Raw genomic sequence first — 19,283 nt, forward strand, 5'->3', positions numbered from 1 at the left:
ACTAACTGTTGCAGACAGGGACGACAAAGCAATTAGAAACAAAATAATGCATAATTAATATCATTTTCTCCTGTTTTGGTGGTAGCTTTAAATGGGGGTAGATTCAGAAATGAGGCGTTTGCTCCTATAAAGTTGTCGTAGCTGAACAGAACCTGAATTTAACTCTGTAAACTCCTGCTCTTCACAGCGACACTCCCCATTATGTCTGTGGAGTGATGTAAAGTAGTCTAATTGTGGCAGGTCTATGACTCTATTATGTCACTGCGTGTGATAAGCCATGGTCCACTCCAACGCACTGTAAAGGATTAGTTTCAGTCGCACTTGTCCGAATTCTAATGCTTTAATTGGCGTTTCTACGGCTCTCTGCATGCAAACACACACACACACACACACACACACGCACACGTAGCGCATTGTTTCCACTGGATGCTTTGTTTGATTGCCCTTTTTAATCCTCTTTGCTTGGCAGTGTGTGTAGAACAAAGCCAAAGAAAAAGTGCGAGCTCCAGCAAGTGTGTGTGTGTGTGTGTGTGTGTGTGTGTTTGTGTGTCTGCATGTGTGTTTGGAGTGTGGTTGCCAGGTCCCCACTGCGAGAGCATCTCATTGGTGCCAGGTCCCATTAGCTAACACCGCGCTTAAACAGCTAAACCTGGCATCACAGCTTTACATGTGAAATCAATAGTGACGTTTGTGGGCTTTTTTTCATTAATTTTTCTCTCTTTTTGTTTGTGTGGTTATTTTTCTGTATCTTCACTGTAAATACTAAATATTTTCTTAACACTTAATAAAAGAAGCGGTAAACAGTGGAAAATAAATAAATTACATTCCTATGTAAATATAACTGCAAAATACACCTCAGAAACACGTATCGGCCATCAACCATTCTCTGTGCATGCTTTCAATGTATTTATATTCAGACAGATTTTATGATTAAATCATGATCACGTGGGAACTGTAGCTGATGTTTTTACAGGTTATGTTGATTGCGATTTTAAGGTGTTTATAAAGCATGGTGCCATCATTATAATAACAGTGCTCATATGAGCATTATAAGCGCAGTACAGGGTCTCTTCATGTGGTGTTGCTTCCACACAGCCCTAGGGTCATGAGTTCGAGTTAGGACTTTGACGTGTTCTCTCTGTGTCGGCATGGGTTTCCTCCACCGTCCACACATTTATGTTGGTAGGTGGAATTGCTGCGTAACATTGTTCACATTGTTTGTTTGAGTGCCTTCTTCTTGTGATGTAGTGGTTCCCACTGTGTGTTCTTGCCTTGCGTTCAGAGATTCTAGAGCTGGTTCAGAAAATGTGCCCTATTCACGATTATTGGGGTTTCCGCCATTGTGTAGTAGGGTCTGAAAAGGTGGGAATTTTTTAGTGCACTCTAACTATCCCACAATGCATCGCAACCTATGTACACTAGTGGATAGTTCATTCATTCATTCATTATCTGTAACCCTTATCCAGTTCAGGGTCACGGTGCGTCCAGAGCCTACCTGGAATCATTGGACGCAACGCAAGGCAGGAACACACCCTGGAGGGGGCGCCAGTCCTTCACAGGGCAACACACACACTCACACATTCACTCACACACTTGCACCTACGGACACTTTTTTGAGTCGCCAATCCACCTACCAATGTGTGTTTTTGGACTATGGGAGGAAACCGGAGCACCCGGAGGAAACCCACACAGACATAGGGAGAACACACCACACTCCTCACAGACAGTCACCCGGAGGAAACCCACGCAGACACAGGGAGAACACACCACACTCCTCACAGAAAGTCACCCGGAGGAAACCCACGCAGACACAGAGAGAACACACCACACTCCTCACAGACAGTCACCCGGAGGAAACCCACACAGACACAGAGAGAACACACCACACTCCTCAGAGACAGTCACCCGGAGGAAACCCACACAGACACAGAGAGAACACACCACACTCCTCACAGACAGTCACCCGGAGGAAACCCACGCAGACACAGAGAGAACACACCACACTCCTCACAGACAGTCACCTGTAAGAAACCCACGTAGACACAGGGAGAACACACCACACTCCTCACAGACAGTCACCCGGAGGAAACCCACGCAGACACAGAGAGAACACACCACACTCCTCACAGACAGTCACCCGGAGGAAACCCACGCAGACACAGGGAGAACACACCACACTCCTCACAGAAAGTCACCCGGAGGAAACCCACGCAGACACAGAGAGAACACACCACACTCCTCACAGACAGTCACCCGGAGGAAACCCACACAGACACAGAGAGAACACACCACACTCCTCAGAGACAGTCACCCGGAGGAAACCCACACAGACACAGAGAGAACACACCACACTCCTCACAGACAGTCACCCGGAGGAAACCCACGCAGACACAGAGAGAACACACCACACTCCTCACAGACAGTCACCTGTAAGAAACCCACGTAGACACAGGGAGAACACACCACACTCCTCACAGACAGTCACCCGGAGGAAACCCACGCAGACACAGAGAGAACACACCACACTCCTCACAGACAGTCACCCGGAGGAAACCCATGCAGACACAGGGAGAACACACCACACTCCTCACAGACAGTCACCCGGAACGCGAATCGAACCCACAACCTCCAGGTCCCTGGAGCTGTGTGACTGCGACACTACCTGCTGTGCCACCGTGCCGCCCACTAGTGGATAGTGGATACCCATAATCCACTGCACTGTTTGTTAAAATCACCACCCTCCTGAACTCTATAGTAGTGCATTGTATAGTGAGTGACTCAGGGAATAGTAAACACAGAGCCATTTTGGACACAGAGAGTGGAGGCTCTGGACCCAGTGTGACCCTGACCCTTTACAGGCATCTGCTGTGTGTCACAGAGTATTATATATTCCACCTACTGAATGCATTTGTTAAACATTATGAACACAGGACCAATACGAAAGTTTTTTTTTTCTGTTAAACCATTAAAAAGCACAGTAGGCTTTAGCGGTTGCAGACCCTAATGACTTCTTGTTTACTGGTTAGGGGATTATGTTTTTCAATGCACTTCACAGGTGCTGAAACTCTCTGTACACCGCCCTCCCTCCCTCCTTCTCTCCCTCCTCCAGCTGCACCACTCTAATCCTTCCCTTCTTCCCCTCTACCTTTCAGACTGTAATCCCTCGCTCCTCTCCTCCTTCTAAAGAGTTACAGCCTTGATTTGAAGGAGGTTGCAAGAATGCTGTTCCCTTTTCGCTTGAAAATAAAAAATAAAAGACGATGAAAATCGTGCCTCTTGTGAAAAGACCTCCCTAGCCTCATTCCATTTGGATTAGTGCCTTTGGTGATGTCACTGAGTGTGAACATACACAGTGAGACCCAATGTTTATGGACACTCCTTATGCTCCGTATAAGCTGCTTAAAGCTGCACCCAGGTGTTCAGACACTCCTGAGCAGATGATTCTAAGATCACCATGATGGTGCTGTGCTCAATGCCCAGTGTGGGCCAGAGGAATGTACAGAAGCCCCCCCTCCATGGAGCTATAGAGCAGAAGAAAAAAAGGGTCTATTAATGTCGCAAAGGAAATAAAAATATTCATGTTTAATAGCCTTAATTTCAGAGTGTGTGTTGAAAGAGCAGGTGTTCTTAAACTATTGGACATACGCGTGGCTATATTTAAATTTTAATTTGTCCGTATTTCAAGGCCGTTCCTGTAAAACAAAAGCGTAATGAAGGGGCAAAGGGGCTAATCCTCTGCTTATCTCGCTCTAATGGGCATTTTACAGTGGCTCCAAAAGTGTTGGTGCAGCACATCTTCATTCATTTTGGATTTAAGCCATAAACGATGTGTGGAGTTAATAAAACGGTAAATTTAAGTTTGTAATATTGGGGGTTATTGGTTGATTTTCATTATATTTAGCCATGTTTTATTAATTAGAGCCAGCTCAGGTGTTAAGTGGCCAATCTTGTACAGCACATGACCACAAAAACCGTTCTTACATCACAACAGAAGACGCCATCTTAATATTAAAGTGCATGTATGAATAACTCACGTTTGCACATTTATGTGTGTATCTGGGGCATTCCAACACCCAAACTGTGAAACAACACAACCCGGCCTGTCTTAGTCAGAAAACATGAAGTAATATAAGGAATTTTGTACCATCCCCTAATTTTAATATGTCCACAGCACCTGACACAGATTAAAAAAACAATTATAAAAACATAAAACCAAGGAAAACAACAGCAGGCACAGGAGAGTGTGGCAAAAATAGCTAAAAAACATGGGTGGAGCTGTAAGAGAACAGAGCCAAATTGGCTAAATTTGATGGGAGAAATAAGAGAACTGAGTAAAAACAGCAAAAAAAAAAACAAAAGCAGATAAATAAAAGAAGTGAGTGAAAATAACAAATAGAGAGAAATAAGAGATAAAAAGAGAATAAAAATGGTGAAAATGAGAAACAAATAAAAGTGGTGCAAAAAACAGCAGAGAAATAAGAGATTTGAGCAAAAACGACAGTCGAGAAATAAGAGAACTAAGTAAACACGTCCAAAATGAGAGATTCTGCTTGCTCACTTTTCACTGCCGCGTACTCAGGGCTGTGATGAGCAGCGGCTCTTTATCATTTAAAGGAGCGAGTACTGAAACTGGGCTGTTTAGACAGAGGGAGAATTCTGCTGTGGTGTTTGATCCTTGTGGTATTTTGATCAAAGTGTGGCGTTTAAGACCCCAGGACCGTGTTTACTTGTAGGAAAGAGGTATCATGTCAGGTTTGGTGTACAAGACATAGTGCCATATTATCATTAATAAAATATTAACATATAATACTGTGCAAAAATCAGACTACAAAGTGTGCTCATGTCCTTTATTTATTTTTCTGTCAAACTGCTATGTAATTGTAAGTAGTTCAGTTTTCAAAGGATATTTCTGATATTAAAAGTACATCTTGCCTAATGCCCGTTGTGGGTTAAAGTGGTGTAAAGACCTCTGGCTCTGAACTAATGTCTTTATGGCTGCCATCAAATCCTCACTGCAGGGTTCCAACATCGGATAAGTGTTCCCAGAAGAGTGGCCTGTTGCTACAGCAAAGTGGGAACAAGCTGCCTATTAATAGCCTTCATTTGATTACATACATTTCGCACTGTGTGTCCGCTTCAGTATTTTACACGTGTGAACATTCAGAGATGCCTTTTAGATGCCGTTGTTTATGCCATAGGTTTTATGGAAAGCCCATTAAAGCGTGGTGGTATTTTAAGACAGTGGGATAATAGGGTGCTGTAATTCTGATGTAGTACAAAACCCACTGCGAAATTAACCAGACAAAGTGCTTTATTTAACTGCAGTGGGTGATTTGGGGTGAAACTCTCCGTGAGCTGGCCTTCCCAGAGCCGCTGGCTGTTTTTAGGCTGATAAGGGTTAAGGTCAGAGTGGGTTCTTAGGGGGCAGTTAAGGGTCCAGGACTCTAGGTCACGCAGATGGTGGCATGTCTGGCCCTAAGCCCAGGTTAAGGGCCCCGCTAAAGCTCACTCACTAAAAACGTGCCCACTTAACCGTGCCTGACTCACCCTGCCAAGCCTCGTCAGTGCTGCCAAACACACAGAGCCATGCCAAGCCAGGCAAGAGGTGTGTGTGTGTGTGTGTTTAGTCTTACACACCTGCTAGGTTTGGCTTTGGTGTGAGAGATGTTTGCCATGGTCACACGCCATGAATAGAGAAGGCTTTTTCAGTAATATAGTGCAATGTTAAAAATAAAAAAAAAAATATGTAGACACACACACGGACAAACAAACACACAGACAGGGGGGGGGGGGGGCAACTGAACAAGGAGCGATTCCACGCGGGAAAAACGTGCTGGCTTTGTATTAGTTATTTTCCTGGCACCTCATGTAAACTCTTCTCTGTCCCAAACAACGACCTACTCCCTAAATAGTACACTTAAGTTTAAAGTTTTATGAAGGTAATTAACACAGCTCCGGGTGACTGTCTGTGAAGAGTGTGGTGTGTTCTCCCTGTGTCTGCGTGGGTTTCCTCCGGGTGACTGTCTGTGGGGAGTGTGGTGTCTTCTCCCTGTGTGTGCGTGGGTTTCCTCCGGGTGACTGTCTGTGAGGAGTGTGGTGTGTTCTCCCTGTGTCTGCGTGGGTTTCCTCCGGGTGCTCCGGTTTCCTCCCACAGTCCAAAAACACACGTTGGTAGGTGGATTGGCGATTCGAAAATTTCCGTAGGCGTGAGTGTGAGTGAATGTGTGTGTGTGTCTGTGTTGCCCCGCGAAGGACTGGCGCCCCCTCCAGGGTGTATTCCCGTCTTGCGCCCAATGATTCCAGGTACGCTCTGGACCCACCGCTACCCTGAACTGGATAAGGGTTACAGATAATGAATGAATGAATGAAGATAATTATACTGTACCACTAAATTGTGTACAACGGAGTGCAGAGGAAGATATTTGAGATTCAGCCCTAGTGGTGTGGGGGTGTAGTTGCAGAACGGCACACACCAGCACAGAAGTATAAACGCTCACAACGGCAGCGTAGACTCTGCTAAAGTCAACAAGGAGTGTAAATCGGCCACACAGATGTTTCTGAAGAACTACATTTCTCCCAGCAACTTTCGCTCCCGTTTTTGTACATTGTGCTTCTCTTAAGGTGGAATGCTGTGATTGTGTAAGAAACGGACTGTAGCTTGTATAGATCGAAATTGAATTTGTAATATTTATTCAACGTTTGAATTACCACAGAAACTCATTTGCAATTCGAGCTGTTAAGTTTTGTTGAATTTTCGGCTTGTGTTTATCTTTGCTGCAGCGTGTAGCCGTAACTACAAAAATAAGTCAACGTTACCCACTTGTGTAGCAGGAAAAAAGCAGCATCCTTGTCTCTTTTCATGCTTATTTTAAATATTCAGAGGTCTCTCCACCATCCAGATGCTGTTTCTCGAGCACGTTCAGACAGAGACTCTTAGTTTGCAACTTCCCACTTACAGAGCCAGGTCTGCATACAATCACCAGACCTTTTTCCAGGGCACAGGCCAGAGAGCTAGCAAATGGTGATGAAACTACCATCGTGAACACTACCTCTATGGCACCTATGAGACTGTTAATAGGATTAGGTGATCATATTCTATTCTGGAAATATGAACTCCATAATGTATAATAATAGCAAACTGTATTTCCGAAGTAATACTGGATACAATGGTCCACCTTGTGTTTTTTGTAGACAGAAGATTCTTGGACAATTTTCCAGAGTTTCCAGTCCCCACTCCTTCCTGCTCCACACTGACCACTTTCCACCACAATTAAATGATTATGATCTCACCCTTCAACCTCTCTCTCTTTTCTGTGTTTCCCAATGTCTCTCGCCCTCTTTTTTCAGATTATTTTTCATTCTGTTAGTTTTTTATTCTTTTGCAGAAGAAACTTGCATATCTCTCTCTGTCTCTCTCTCTCTCTCTCTCTCTCTCTCTCTCTCCCTCTCTCCCTCTCTCCCTTCCTCTCTTTCTCTCTCTCTCTCTCTCCCTCCATCTCTCTCTCTCTCCCCCCCCCCCTCTCTCTTTCTCTCTCTCCCTGCCATTGCTCTTTTTTTACCTTAGCACACTCCTCCCTGAATTGAAAAAGCGGTCCTGCTGTTTGTCATTATGACACAGTCCTATCTATTTCTCCCTCTCTCTCTCTCTCTCTCTCTCTCTCTCTCTTCTCCTCCACCTCGTCCTCTCCTGTTCCCTCCTTCCGCCCATATTCCCCGACACAATGCGGCATGGGAGCGACAAACAAATCTCCCCCTCCCTTCCCACTTTCTTCTCCTCCTTCACATCTCTTCACCTCTCTTTGTCTCTCCTCTCTCTTTTTTTTCATTTGTATTAATAGCTGACCTCAGGATTGTGATTCCCTTAATCTCTCTCTCTTTACCTTCAAGGGATGCATTTACCCTCAGGTGCCGTAAAGATCTTCTTCCTGAGGTTGACCTCAGTGCTGCGTTATTGAAGAAGATGATATACACGAATTCCACCTTTAGTTTTCTATAAATCCAATTCGGAATAACGAACATTAATGGTGGATTAAGACGTGCCCACCCTTGATCCCTCGTAAGACACCCAAACTTTTGCACACTGCTATAAATAGCTGATGAATGTAATCTTTGGCTCTCCCTCCGTGATTAAGGCAGGAGAGCAGCTGAATTCTCGTATTCATGTTTTATTGATCGAAACAGGTCTTTTGAATATTTCATTCGGCTGCTGTGTATCGTTCCACTGTAAACAAATTGTGTTCCTCCCTCCATTCCCCTCCCCTCGTCCCCCTGTCTTCAGATGAGATCGAAATGCTGGAGCGTCTGTGGCTCTCGGGGATCTGTCACAACGACAAGATCGAGGTGATGAGCTCCAAACTAGACATCGACAACATGGCCGGGGTGTTCTACATGCTGCTGGTGGCCATGGGCCTGAGCCTGCTGGTGTTCGCCTGGGAGCACCTCGTCTACTGGAGGCTTCGTCACTGCATGAGCGGCATGGGCCAGACCGGCAAACTGGACTTCCTCCTGGCTTTCAGCAGGGTGAGAGGACCACCAGAGGACAGATAAGGGTTTAGAGAGGGAAGAATAGGGGGGGAGGGAGGAGGCGCTGGGGTGTGTTGTGTATGAGATATTGCGCAGTAGAGTGGGAGAGATGCTCTGCCCTATGTGACTGCTCGGTAATACTTTTACCTCCAGGCTTAGACTCCTTCCCAAATCAAATCCCCCGAATACGCTCGGAATAGCTGAGCCTGCTGGAAAACCGTATCAGAACACGGCAATCTTATTTCTGGGACAAATACTCGTCTCGCTAAATAACACCTCTGTTGCCAATACCCTTTTTATCTCTTTCTCTCTCTCTTTCTCTCTTAGGGAATGTACAGCTGCTGCAGTTTTGAGGATGAAACCGCACAAGGTGGAGCCAAAGTCACCGTTCCCACCCACCACCATCCCTCCGTTGTGTCAGCCCCTCCGTCGTCCCACATCGTCGCAGCGGCCATTACCAGCCCGGTCATCGCCTTGGTCCCGCAGCAGCAGCAACAACAGCAGCCTCAGCCTCCTCAGTCATACAAAACCCCGCTTCCGGGGTCCCCTCCTGCCGTGGTGCATTCCGGGGGCGCAATGGGACCCTCCACTACACCTCTTATGGGCGCCCCTCTCCCATGCTCCACTTTCTTGCCTCGCCCAGACCGCAGACTGGCCGTGGTGGACCGTTGGAGGCTTCCCAAATCCACCAGCGCAACTTTGGGGGTCAGAGGCGGACACTCAGACCTAGGACCTTTCCCACAAAAAGTAGCTCCCACGTGGGCAGGCGGTGGGGCTGCTGGCAGCGGTCTGGACGGATATAAGCGTTACTATGGCCCGATTGATCCCGAGGGCCTGGGGCCTTGCGTGGATCAGCAGGCAGGCTCTCAGACGCCAAAAAGTGCCCCCAGGGGCCACCAGCAACCTCCGCCGGCCAGCATGGCTTTCTACCAGGAGAAGGGTATGGACCATGGATTGGGGAAGAAGGTGGGAGCGGGTACTGGTGGAGGGGGTCAGGGGAAGGGGGTGAAGTCTTTGGGGACGCCTAGGCCTCCCCCGAAAAGCCAGACCTCAGCCCCACTGCCTCCTAACCCCCCACTGCAGCACCCCTCTCCTCCTCTCCCCTCATCCCTCTGGAGAAAGCGCCGGCCCAAAAAACCAAAGGAGCCTGGTGGCCCCCTGTATGAGAACATTCTGCCCTTGGGCCGGAGAGGAGGCAGCAGGGACGCGGGGCGAAGGCCCAGGCCGTCTCCCCCGCTCCCGATCCCTGTGCCCGTTCCTCTTTCCCCGACCTACACCCCTCCATCCCCCTCAGCCTCTCTCCCTTACACCTCCACCTCATCCACATCTACCAGCACCAGCTCCTCCAGCACCTCCTCTGCCTCTTCCTCCCGATCCACCTCTCCCTCTTCAACCTCCAGCACATCCTCGCGCAGCACCAGGGACAGAGACGGCGAGGAGGAAGAGGAAGAGGACCTGGACGAGCTGACAGAGGAGTCCAGCCTCTTGCAAGGACACAACCGAGACCGGGAACGCTCCATTTTGTCTCCCAGATCCCTCACTCACGGGCCACCCCCACCTCCAATACCCCCTCGCAAGCCCCGGGGCTCACACGGAGAGAGAGAGGGCGGAAGAGAGAGAGGCGGCAGCCAGCTCGCCCAGCTCCAAGAGTGGTGGGCGGGATGGGGTGATAGAGAGAGAGAGCGGAGTGGCGGAGGGTCCGGCGACACGGAACGGAAGAGAGAGAAGAAGCGGCGGAAAGAGCGAGAGAAGGAGAAGAAGAAAAAGAAGAAGAAGAACAAGAAGAGGAAGAAGAGAGAGGAGCGGGAGAGGGAGCGAGAGCGCAAGCGTCGGAAGGTGAAGAAGAAGAAGAAGAAGGCCACAAAGACAAAAAAGAAGAAGAAGATCTCAACCGGTAAGCGCTCGGAGCCGGAAGAGGGAGATGTGGAGGCGGACAGAGAGGGAGACGGGGACGGAGAGAGAGAGGGAGAGTACTCTTCTTTTTCCACCCAGTATCGCAGTGCATTTGGAGACAAGGGCAACCTCTGGGAAGGAGAGAGGGAGCGAGGGAGGAGAGATGGAGGAGAGGAGGTAGGAGATGAACGAGACGAGGAGAGCGGAGGGGGACGGATTAGAGAAAGGAGGCAAAAGGGCAGTCATGCACGCCATCGACCATCCAGCAAGAGATACCCGAACCTCAACAAGTTACCCGCCTCCGTCAAATTCTGGGTCAGCGGAGGGGGGACGGAAGCATCTGGAGGGTCACCTCCCTCGTCCCTGCACACTCTCCTTCCATCAGCAAAGAGACGGAGGAGTAGTGGAGCGGAGAGAGAGGCAGGAGGGAGAGGAGGGGAGAGGCGGCCACTACTTCTGCGTTATGAGAGAGGCCGGGCACACACACGAGAGGGACTCTCCTTCCACGAGTGGGACTCGGAGGACGAGGAGGAAGATGAAGATGAAGAGGAAGAGGAGAGAGAAAGGGTTAGAGAGAGGGAGAGGGTGGAGGAGAGGCTGAGGAGGGCTGGGGGCAGAGGCGCAGTTTCCGAGTCGGAGAGGGATAGAGTCCAAGCTGAGGAGAGTTACTCGGACGACGGGTCTTCTGGGGAGTTTGGCCGCTTCGAGAGATACTGGGATGGCAGTGGGACCGGAGGAGCCAGTGGTATAGGAGGTGGGGGCTGGTTTTTCGGAACCTACCCCTCCCGAGAGAAAGGTGGCAGCATCAACAGTCGAGATGACTCGATTCTGGGGCGATCAGAAGGATGGGGAGTGGGAGATTTTTGGGGTCCGGGAGCCGGGATTGGCTGGGGCTCTGGAGGAGGGAGCGGGGGACTCGGTCCACATTGCCAACCCTTTCCCACTTCTCTCCCACCCCCTCGACGCTACTGGTCTGTAGATAAGTTGCCAATGAAGGGGGAGAAACGCGTTCGCAGCAAGGGTAAAGGCCACAGGGCTCGTGACAGGGAGCGGGATGCATGTTCGTATGCACAGTTCAGCCACGGCAGACCCCACGGCCAAGCAAAGCGAGGCAGTGTGACCTCTCGCAGCCAGGAGGAGCTGCTGCCCCATTGCCACAGCTTCAGTGGGGGGCCTCGGCCCAAACTGCCGCCTAAGCCTGATGCCGTCAAATCTGGGAGCCAGTCTAACCTCAGTACCCAGCAAGCCCAACACTCAGAGCCGGCACCTTCCCCTCCCAATCCTTTACTACCATCCTCGCCCGCACCTTCTTCCCTCCCCATGCCCATCCCCCCACCCCCTTCCTCCGCCTCAGTGTCACCCCCACCAGTTCTGTCACCCGGTCCGGCTCCAGGCGCCTCCCAGTCGGTAACAGCCAGCGCCAAACTCCAGTACCAGAGACTTCGCTCAGTCCCCCAGCCGCGCCGCTTTTACTCCCCACACCTGCCCCTCAAAGCCAAGAGCCTGTGCTCGCGCAGAGGCTCCGCCCACTTCTCCAGCCTGGAGAGCGAGGTATGACACGGGGCTTCGCTGCTGCGCGTGTGCGTGAGCTCTACTGTGAAACGTAGCTGGAGTGTGACGCACATCCACGTGGCACACGGGGACCAGGGCGACGAGCAGAACCGCCACGAGGACGGCGGCAGCGATGTCATGACGGGAGACGGCTCGGCGAATGTCGTCTCCGTCGCCGCGGAAACGCCAGCCGTGCTCCGCCTCCGGTCCGAACTCAGCATAACGATGTCATCCGTAGTCCTGTCCAACCAGAATGCTGGATAGAGCTTTTTTTTTCCCGGAATCTGTGAGTAATGATGTCATGTTTACACACACGCACACGGGCACTCGTTTAAGGAGACGTTTTTCCCCCCGTTCCACCATTTGTTTGTTTTTGGTTTGTCCGCCTTCAACGGGAGTTCCCTGCCTATGGAAAACTGCTGAGGCTAAGACTGCTTTTTTTTTCAATTTGCTAAAGATTGATGACCTGACCTGACCTATGGTCACCATCCACCTGATTGGCTGAGGAACAGCTTTGCTTTTCATGCTTTTCGACACAGCGACGCAGTCACGTCCCTCCTGTTTGTGTCTGACCCTCAAGGCCACATCAGAAAGAGATGTCTGAACTTCCTCACGTAAGAGTCAAGGATCTCTCCTGCTTACGTTTGCTTTATTTTTAATTAACCAGATCCCACCAGGGCAAACTTCCCCCTTGTGCAGTCGTGTGAACCAGGGAAGCTACCGTGGTCTGAGAAGACACGCTTCGACCGACTAAGGACAACTACAAAATACATGTAGCATTTTTTTTTTTCTGTACAATTTGTTTTGTTACTCCAGGATTCCCCTGACTCCTTTTTTATTCTCTCTATTTATTCTCACTGTGTTAGTATTTTAAACGTAGAGTAAGCTAGCTGTGTCTGAAGTTAAATAGTAGGCTAGTCTTGGATGCCAAATAACAGAGCATTACAGATTACAGTGGACCCACGCCGTTGGATCTCTCTGGTTGGCTTACAGTATTCAACACAACAAGCAATACATTAATACTGTCTTTAACCAAAATGAGGATGGGTTGCAATATCTATAATTGGCACTAGATGGCTACATAATATTAAAATTAATTAAGAACACTTGCTGGGTGGGCCTCGTCTTTTTAGACTTAACTGTAACACTATCATTTCTTTAGTAGTCAGATAGAAAGGATTGGCAAACTCTTTGGACGTATCAGCGCCACTTGTTGCTTCGGCAAAGACTATCCTCCACCATTTTAGAAAGCACAAAATTGCCAGCAAAGGCATCAGCGTCATCATTTTAGTACTTTTAAGGGCAAACAAGAAAACCGTCCAAAGGAACACGTAGCACACATCAGGCCTTTTTTGTTTGTTTGTTTTTTTTTGTCTAGAGGAAAGTTAGCGAGGCTGATTTGACGTCAGGCACAGCTCATTTGCCCTTGTCGTAGTTGAATGTAGCTTTTGACATGATGTAGCAAAACGTAGAGACACTTTTAGACTTTGTAGCATTTTTATTTATTTATTTGTTTATTTTTCTCGGACGCTCACGCATCATGGTCATACCGAAAGAGATAAAGAGATTAGCTCACCCTTTACCCTTTTGTTGAAGAGGAATCTGTGATGTCTGTCTCTCATTACTTAACGTACTACTGCTTTATTAATGAGGGCTTCTTTTGGAAACAAGAGTGTTATCATTTGCAATGTAATGGATTTCTTTGCCCCACTTTTGAAAGGGTAACTTTGCTTAATCGCATGAGTAGGGGACACAAGAACATGCTCAGGTATCGAAGTGCGGTTTTGTGCGATTGAACTGTGAGCGCAGCCGCTCAGTCCCTTGACATGTATTTTATTTGGTTTATTTTATTATCTTTGTTTTGACCTGTGTTCTGACAAATCCCTGCCTTTTACACCAGGACTGGGCTGATGTTCAGAAAACCCTAGGCCCTAGTGCAGTGAATTCTGACACCCCTCTACACCACTGTATGACCACTACACACCACACACTGCTGGACACCTGCTAAGAAGATTATTAATGAACATTGCAGTGAGGTCTTGATAGCACACAGCCACACAAGCCTTAGTGAGGCAAGGTACTTAAGGATGATCGGATGGTTTATTCGGGATTATAGATCATCCCAGAGGCATTGGAGAGAGCTCCAGCACTCCAGAGAATGCGGTCCCTCTGATCTACAGCCCAGTGCTGGCGGCTTTATACCTCTTCTTATGTTGACCTTTAATGCGTTCTAAGTCAGTGTATGCTTTTCTATGGAGATTAGCTTACACGAGCTGTACATCTGAGTCCCAAATGGGTGCTCCTTGACGTAGCTGAATGCTCTTACTATAAAGGCTGGTTCATAGTTCACACGGACGCAGCACAACGCGCCATAGGTCTCTTACAAGCACAGTACAAAAGAGGAACAAAGGAAAGCCCCAGTGTAAAAACGAACAGATCCCACACACTGTTTATGTTATAGTACAAACAACTCTTTTAAACGGATCAGTAAATCAATAGTGGGACATTTGCATATGCACTCAAAACTGTAAAGCTGTTGTCAATAATTACAACCTTGCTCACTTTGCTTACAGCATTGGTCAACTGCCATCTGCCGGCAAGACGAAGTAAGTTCAAATTGTGTATTGCCAAAAGTATTCACTCGTCTGCCTTTACACACATATGAATTGACATCCCATTGTTAACCCATAGGGTTTAATATGATGTCGGCCCAACCTTTGCAGCTATAACAGCTTCAACTCTTCTGGGAAGGCTTTCCACAAGGTTTAGGGAGTGTGTTTATTGGACGTTTTGATAGTTCTTCCAGAAGCGTATTTCCCAGTAAACAAGGAACATCCCTGGACGTTCAAAATAGGTCTAAAAGTAGTCTGTCCATCAAGGATATATTTTAAACGTCAATGGACGTCCAAAATCCATCTTAATAAGTTAGTTAAGTGGTGACCAATCGTCCAAAACGCATTTTTGTGCAAGTAATTTGGACGTCCAAAATACGTCTAATAGTCGTCTTTTCAATGTCTGTGTTTGGACGTCTTTTCAGCTTTCATTTTCAACCTTAAGAGAACGTTGATTAGACGGCAGTCATTACGTTATTTCAACGCTGAATCAACGGCTAATTGTTTACTGGGTTGTGAGGTCAGACACTGATGTTGGACGAGATAAGGCCTGGCTCGCAGTCTCCGCTCTGATTCATCTCAGTGGTGTTCTATCAGGTTGAAGGCCAGTCAAGTTCTTCCACACCAAACTCGCTCATTCATGTCTTTATGGACCTTGTTTTGTGCACTGGTGCACAGTCATGTTGGAACAGGAACGGGCTGTACCCAGACTGTTCCCACAAAGTTGGAGCATGGAATTTTCCAAAATCTCTTCATATGCTAAAGCATTAAAACTTCCTTTCACTGGAACTAAGATGCTGAACCCAACTCCTGAAAAACAAACCCACACCAATATCACCACTCCGAGAAATACTGTTTTTTCTGGCAACTGCCAAAGCCAGACTCGTCCATTGGATTGCCAAACGGAGGAGTGTGATTCGTCACTCCAGAGTCTGACCCTCTTCTTACCTCCTGTAACACATTCTCTGGCCAATGAGTGAGCACTTTACCATGTGGATGTTTCAGCTGCACCTTTGGCCATGCACCACGTGTTGCGTCTGCATCCGTGTTAACTACAAACCAACCCGAAGGGGTGTCTGCATATACTGGGCTTTCAGTTGACCCTATAGATGTGTTCATAGAAACGTCACTACCAACCAACTGCTAATTGCACAAACGGCCAGTACCTGTTTAGGACTGAGATGAGTTAATACTCTTTTCTTATCTGGACTTAAGGTGAGATAGTGAACTTAGGACCTGTGGTTCTTTAATCTCCATCCGGCTGAACCCTAACTACACCAGATAAGCCAAGATTTCTCTGTAACATGGCCCTAGAACTCTACACGTACCTGACACTTCAGCTAAGTGTTATAGTTTGATCCCTGGATTGTGGACTCGCTGTGAGTGTGACCTACCAGTCCCAGTGCTGGAGGCCGTTTTTGTCAGAATACAGCAGGGTGTTGAGTGTGTGTGAGGGGGTGGGGTGTATGTGTGTGTGTATGGGTTGGGGACGGGGGGGGCTACAGAGCAATTGAACAGATCTGATGTGGCGTGTGTTCACTTGATCTGTCACTGACCCCTCACTGAGTTAAAAGGCGTAAACACGCCACTCTGTGACTGCATGTACAGAACACAATTTTCCATTTGGGTTTTTATTTTCATGTAGCTTAATTTTTTTGCTGGGAAAAAAAGAAGAATCTATCTCTATATATACTGTTTTTGGAGAATGTATCATGTTATGCTGTGAAATTAACTTAGCTATTTGATTGCCCATTGTATTATTAAGTTTTGAATTCTATCATTTATCTATTATGAAAAAAATCTATATATATGTACAAATAAATATATACATATATATACAGACAGGTATATATATATATACGCGCTGAGTTGAGTTTGGTATACTTGGAGGAAGTGGTAGAGAAATAGTTTTAAATGTTTTAGCTTTGTAGCAATTCTAGAAACACTGGAGACATTTTTGAATTTTTGATTCCTCCTATATGACTGTGAAAACATTAGTGCCTGTGAAAGAAAAAAGATGAGAATCTGAGTCTAACATCCATCCATCCATCCAAAAGTCCACCCATCTGTCCATCCAACCAGGAAGTCACACGTTTTTTCCATAGATGTTTATTTGGTTTTTTGCAAGCGGGGTTTTTCACAGACTTTAATACTGCTTTAATATATGCTTCTGTAATACTGCCTAAAGTTTATTGTCTTTTGTTTTTCAGCTGTCTCACACATCCATTATGCTTCTGTCATCCATCTGTCCATCCATCCATCCATCCATTCACCCTGTGACATCACAACAAGGCTAAATGTTATGGGAACCGACCAAGCAGAATCCAAGACATCTCATGTAAATGAGAGCATGGTTATTTATGTCGAGGTTCATAAAAGGAATATTTCCCCGTTTAACCATCCACTATGTATTTCTCATTCAGAAATATTGTGCTTTAAAAGTAATAGTTTTGCAATAGTAGTTTATGCTTTTTGTTCCTCACATTTTTACATTTCCTTAGGTGCCTCTCTCTTGTTTTAAAACAACTACTCGCTTGCATTTTGGTTTAACATGAGGACAAGATAGAATCCAATAGAAAACACCCATTGATCACAGCCCCAGAAACAAACAGACGGAGCATTTTCCTGTTTTTATTTCCTTCTGATTTTTGTTTTGTTTTAAATCCAAAAAGCTTAAATGGGGTTCTTTGTGTTTTAACTCTTTAGTCTCCGTGCTCTGTCTTGAGCTTTTTTAGCTTGACATGCCCACGGACATCATCACGGTTCATGCTGAAGGAACCTACTATTCTACGGTTCCAGCTGGTAACCAAGCTTTAAAGTTTGGGAAATTGTGGATGGACTGGAACCAAACCAGTTCCATGCACATTGAAGTAATAAGCCCCTCCCACAGAATAAAATCTACCCAAAAGTAATTAGATTCTGTCACCAGTCCACCTTAAAGAGTGCAGTAGTTCCATTCTGATGCCAGTCCACCTTAAGAAGTGCACAAGTTACATGTTAGTGACAGTCAATTTTAAAGCGACCCAGGATTTATATTTGTATTTTGGGCCTTAGCAATGTAGCAGTTACATTTGGTTACAACAGCAGCACCATTTAAGGCGGACTGGTGCCAGAATGTAACTGGTGGATCATTTAAGGTGGAATGAAACATTGTTTTAAGAAGCTTAGCGGACCATTTAAGGTGAAATAGGAAATTTTAGGAGATTAGAACATTATCCGCAGAGACAAACATAGAGGGCGTTGACATTTTATTGTGTGGGCGTGGCTTATTCCACCCTTTTGTCTTGTCATGTGTTAAGGAGCCAGTGATGAACTAGATCTAGCCCTCCCATTAAGTCAGGGGAAAAACTCAAGAGAGGAGCTTTTTGGACGTTTGAAAATGAGGAAAAACAGGGAACATTTATCCATTGTCTGTAACTGCTTTTCCAGTTCAGGGTCACGGTGGGTCCGGAGCCTACCCAGGAATCATTGGGCGCAAGGCAGGTTCACACCCTGGAGGGGGCTATTTATGAATATAAAATACAAAATGGGTGGTTAAGTATGGAGATATTCTTTTGACAAAACCCTGTCGTATTTAAGAGTCCCCTCATTTACGTACTTCATATTCTAGGTGGTGGAATTAGCTTTTTCTTGTTTTTCTCAAAACATTTGGCCTTATTCTGAGACCACAACATTGGCTCATCTCCGAATCCATCCATCTATCTGTGGATAATGGTAAGCTTATGTGCTTCTTTTTCTGTCTGACTCCAATACTGTTTCACAACTCTAATACTACCTAAAAGACTAATGTTTCACTATGTTCTTACTCATGCACACGGTAAATATTTGGGATTAATTTTCTACAATTCCTCTGTTGTGTTATTAAATCATTTACGTGTTTCCTAATATTCACAAATTCCTTTTTGTTTTTAAAGTCCTGCCAATCATAATAGACTTGCTACTGTCTCCATGTACCTGTTTATGTTTTGGTTTGGAATTCTCCATGGTTTTGACGCACTGCTTTATCCCTCTGTCAGTTCTCACACTTAGCAAAAAAACAGAGACCAGTAGCTACTGTGTTCTTGCTCCTGTTGATTGATTATTAAAGATGATGATCAATTTGATTCTAATGGAAATGTAATGGATCACTGAATCAACAGCATGGCTGAGGAGGTGCACGTGATGACCATGACGCTGTAGAGTCTGGACTCTGCGGTACTCTGTCTGCTGATACCGATGCCAGTCTGGTTACATTACATTTATAATCGGGATACAGACGTAGGGGGATGCAGTGTAAGGAGTCTTTCCCACTGACTCTCATTGTTGCCTGTTGAATTGTTGCCTGAGCAGGGAATTAAACCTCAGCCAACTGCAGTGTGATATTTGTATCTACTGACTGCTTTAGATGCAGAGAAGCTAATGATATATGCACACATCAAGTCTACTGCTTTTTTTCTAAACCCTTTAGGACGCAGAATAGATTTAGTGATGAATTTATTTTTGCAAATAACACACACACACATTCATTCACAATTACACTGTATAAAGCACCAGGCATAAACAAACCAGGAACAGGCAAAACAAACATTTGGTTTACTGTCCAGACCCCTCACTGAAAGAACTTGAAATGTAAAGCTGGTTCTAACGTAGTGCTACACTGGAATCATTAAGATTTCTGTGGGACTTCTTTTTCCTCACAATGCCCTAAGTGTACTTCTGCACTGT

At 46.5% G+C, this 19,283-nt stretch overlaps 1 protein-coding gene across 8 annotated transcripts in view; it reads left to right on the forward strand.

The window, feature by feature from the left end:
• The window catches only part of LOC136708184 (glutamate receptor ionotropic, NMDA 2D), a 191,979-nt gene extending 173,366 nt beyond the window's left edge, over window positions 1-18,613 (forward strand). For 6 of the 8 annotated variants that reach the window (XR_010804328.1, XR_010804329.1, XR_010804331.1 and 3 more), the window contains 3 exons: window positions 8,279-8,520; window positions 8,851-12,253; window positions 16,790-18,613. Coding sequence is in view for 1 of the 8 variants with exons in the window: in XM_066682532.1 (XP_066538629.1) it covers window positions 8,279-8,520; window positions 8,851-11,973 (3,365 nt within the window). In the remaining 7 variants the exon portion in view is untranslated. Of the gene's footprint in view, window positions 1-8,278; window positions 8,521-8,850; window positions 13,553-16,789 lie in introns of those variants that run through there. The other 2 variants (XR_010804333.1, XM_066682532.1) reach the window with 2 other exon arrangements.
• The last annotated feature ends 670 nt before the right edge of the window (window positions 18,614-19,283 follow it).

Source organism: Hoplias malabaricus, chromosome 10, assembly GCF_029633855.1.
Source record: "Hoplias malabaricus isolate fHopMal1 chromosome 10, fHopMal1.hap1, whole genome shotgun sequence".
Classification (NCBI taxonomy): Eukaryota; Metazoa; Chordata; class Actinopteri; order Characiformes; family Erythrinidae; genus Hoplias; species Hoplias malabaricus.